At 36.3% G+C, this 3,771-nt stretch overlaps 1 protein-coding gene across 2 annotated transcripts in view; it reads right to left on the bottom strand.

Annotated features, from left to right (window-relative positions):
* The window catches only part of LOC103392644 (cdc42-interacting protein 4 homolog), an 11,660-nt gene extending 7,923 nt beyond the window's left edge, over positions 1 to 3,737 (bottom strand). The window contains exons 1-2 of one of the 2 annotated variants that reach the window (XM_008329298.3): positions 2,063 to 3,737; positions 1,025 to 1,048 (exon numbers count right to left, since the gene is read on the bottom strand). In XM_008329298.3, the coding sequence (XP_008327520.2) occupies positions 1,025 to 1,048; positions 2,063 to 2,188 (150 nt within the window). In that variant the 5' untranslated portion in view covers positions 2,189 to 3,737. The remainder of the gene's footprint in view (positions 1 to 1,024; positions 1,049 to 2,062) is intronic. The other variant, XM_017040432.2, reaches the window with a different exon arrangement.
* Between the last annotated feature and the right edge of the window lie 34 nt (positions 3,738 to 3,771).

The raw sequence follows: 3,771 nt of genomic DNA, 5'->3' as shown, positions 1-3,771 counted from the left end.
ATATTATATTATATATATTAATATTATTATTATATTATTACTATAAATATAATATACATTATATTATATTATATTTCAAGAGTATTTTGCGTTTGCTAAATAAATACTATTTCTTTTTTGTTAAACTTATAGCTATTTCAAGATGACTTTTATTTGATCTGTATCCTTTTACAGCAAATTGGACTATATTGTTATTTGACCTCTCAATTTGGTAATTTTGACATGTAGGAAGTTGAAAAAAATCTTAAATTCTTGAACTAAATTGTGGCTAATTCAAACAATATCTGCAACAGCAGCTCACTTTTGTTAACCTTAGCTATTTTTTTTTTCGATTTTTCTTTTTAAGTTTCTTGATTGTAATCCCCAATACCAAAAAGAAAGCCTCAACACCCTTAATAAATATTAATATTACCCCACAACAAATAACTGTGCCAAAGAAAAAATATGACCATTTTTTTTGTGTGTTAAAAGCATCCCTTCTTACCCTACCACCAGGGGGCCACCTTTTCAATACAAACAACCTCAAGACTGGATGCTAAACACTGCATATTAGGGACATTTGATCACAAGCTTCATTAGAGCAAGGGTCCCCAACCCCTGGTTCAGGGACCAGTGCCGGTTCGTAGGTCATTTGGTATCGGGCTGGAGTGGTAATTTGGTTTTAGTAATTTAGTTCGTCATAAATAATCCAGTCATATCCCTTTACTTTTTTCATTCAAAGATAATCTGTTAATGTTTCAAAACAACAGGTCGTTCAGACTCTGATACTAACAGAATAAAGTCTAAAAGATTATTTTGAATATTTAATGAGCCTTCAACGATGGAGCGATATTATTGGCTGATACTAGCCAACCGCTCCTTGGTACAAAAAAAAAAGGTCGGGGGCCGCTGCATCAGAGCATTGCGGAGGTAAAGTTAATGTTCAAATGATTTCATATAAAGAAGAAGAGCTGCTGTAAAGAAAAGGTGGCCATTTTGTGTGTCACCAACCCCGCGCACGTACAATTGGTTAATTATATATTACCATAATCCTGTCTGGAGTAAACTTCTGAGGAAGAAAAAACATGTTGTGCATATAAATGAAAGAAATGAACATCATATAACATGAACCAGGTTGTTATTATTAATGCTGCCCTCTGTCACGGTTTTTCATCATTTTTCTTTAGCTAAATGCAAATTTGACATTAACTGCAAAGTGAAAATGTATCTGTCATAACATGTTTTTTTTTTTTTTGTTTTTTTTTTCTAAATCCAGTCGGAAAATTTTTTTGCCTGGAAACCCATTCTTGTACTTGAGGAAACATGCTTTCGCTATGTTGTGTCAGGGCAGGCATGGGCAAACTAAGGCCCCGGGGGGCGGGATGTGGCCCATTCAGCTTTTTAATCGGGCCCGCCAAAATGTTTCAAATTATATAATTTATTTATATTACCATTATGGAAGTATAATGGTATTTGCCTTTTCCCTGCAATACCCATGTCCCCCCAATAGATGGCGTAGAAAATGATAAAAGCATTTTTAGCTTTTTAGCCTTTATGCATGACTTTTACATGTCATTTATCTTAGTTCACATGGACATTCCATCTATCTGCTCCTGACCCGGCCGCCCCTGTTCAATTTTAGGACAATTGTGGCCCGCGACTCCAAAAGTTTGCCCACGCCTGTGTCAGGACATCCAGACTGTGTTTATAGTGATGTGCTATAACAAAGAATCCTACAATTTCTTGCCTGGAATACAAATGGGGTCACCTCAAACATCTAGTAATATTTGTTATTTTTAAATTACTGATTTTTTTTTTTTTTTTTAATTTATGATTGAAAACACCATACACAATCTTAAACGTCTATATTCTTCCACTTTCACTCTGTATTTGCAATACAGTATAACAGACATGATTAAAAAAATATCTAAAAAAAAAAAAAAAATGTTTCTGGGGTCGCCTGAAATTTGTGATGTTAAAATGGGGTCATAAGTCAAAAAAAAAGGTTAACTTGTGAGCGGAGGATTGATGGCGTAGGACTACTGGAACCTAGAAGTGTTTCTATTCGCCGCTGTTGACTCACCGATCTTCTGAGTGTCCGGAAGGAAGAGATTCTGGGTTTGACTGTCTTATTGAGCTCCTTCAAACAGTACGACAGGGGGTCCCGGCCGAACTTAGGGGAAGAGGGTCCATTAGCAGGCGAGGACATAGGGGGAGTGGAGAAAGGTGGGTGTGTGGAAGGGGAGAGCTGAGAAATGGAGGAGAGAAAGAGCAAGGCCAAAGTTCCAGCACAAGGGCGTGAGATGTGCAGCGTTAGGATGGTGAGGTGGTGAGGAGTGGGGGGGAGGAGGAGTGGAGGAGGGGAGGGCCCAGAGAGAAAGAGGGGGGGGAAAAAAGAAGAAGGTGACAAGGGAATTACAACATAGACATTGAGTCAACACCCTAAAGCATACCCACAAGGAAAGCTAGGGAGAGAAACCCCACAAAACCCAGCATACAGGCCCACACAGCATGAAGACAGCACAAACATGGAATCATCAACATATAAACACATTTCACAACAGCACAAAATGCACACTGAAAGCAAAAAAAAAAAAAAAAAAAAAAGCCCTGCTTTGAACCACAGCCAGAGCAGCCCAACGCCTGTAGTTTTATTGTTTATTCGGGGTTTTTTAAGTGCAAGTCTTGGGTGACGTATTCATTACTTATCTGAACTTTAAAGTTTTTTTTTTTTGGTTATCTTTGTGAAAACCTAGAGATAAAAAAAGCTGTCGTTTTGGGAAAAATTACACTAGCTAATTCAAAGTTTTTGGTTTTTTTTGTTTTTTGTCTAACCTTAAGATTTGGCTTTTATTTTTGAATTTTATTTTTTTTATTTTTTTTTTTATTTTAGAAAACAACAACAACAACCTAGTCAGTTGTCTATTCATTTTATGAAGAATTTTCAGAAGATTTTCAACTTCACTTTTTAAAAATCACACCCTATATTCTCATTTAAACACTTAATTTGTAGTAATAATAACCGGTTGATGAGCAAAGTATAAAATATATATAAAAAAAAAAAAATTCTGCCTTGTGCCAAAAAAGGTTCTATAATGAGTTTCAAGATCTACTGACCGAAGTAACAGATGATGGAATGTTTTATTGTTTGTTCTTCCCTAAATAAATATGTTAATTTACAAAATTATCTGAGTTTGACTGAAGAAGTGCTCAAACTGATAACTGCAGTTATAAACTCTTTGAGACTATTTTTTATTACTGGTCTCCATCGACAGAGAAATAACACTGTTTTTTTTTTTTTTTTTAAATAAACCCCTATTTATATTGGAGCTTAGCGTCGAACCGCTAGAGACAAAAACATTGGCTCGACTTTTCGTCCTTTTCTTCTGTTCTTTGTCTGTGATTTAACTCCTCGGCTCCTCTAGCTCGAAACCCATCACCCATCTCCCAGTCTGACCTAAATAGATGAAATATTACTCCATAAATCAGTCGCCGTTGGTACAAATACCCGGCCTGTCTAAGGCGGCGAAAGAGTGAATGCTGACTCTTTTTTTTTTTTCCACGAGAACGTTTTTACGATTGCCCCTACGTGACCTTTGGTTAAGAGGTTAAGTTGAAGTAAAGTCTGCAGTGAAGTGCACAGTGCTCCAGCATTTAAAGTTGGAGGCGGGGCTCTATTATCTAAATTACATTGGAAGCTGATACCTCCGGGGCTTTTTTTTTTCTGTCTCGAACGGCAGTTCAAAAAAAAAAAAAAAAAAAAAAAAAAAAAAAAAAAAAAAAACCCCCCCC

This window comes from Cynoglossus semilaevis, chromosome 17 (genome assembly GCF_000523025.1).
Source record: "Cynoglossus semilaevis isolate Cse_v1.0 chromosome 17, Cse_v1.0, whole genome shotgun sequence".
Classification (NCBI taxonomy): domain Eukaryota; kingdom Metazoa; phylum Chordata; class Actinopteri; order Pleuronectiformes; family Cynoglossidae; genus Cynoglossus; species Cynoglossus semilaevis.
The sequence above is the reverse complement of the archived record's forward strand: the minus strand, read 5'-3'. Positions and strand labels throughout refer to the sequence as shown.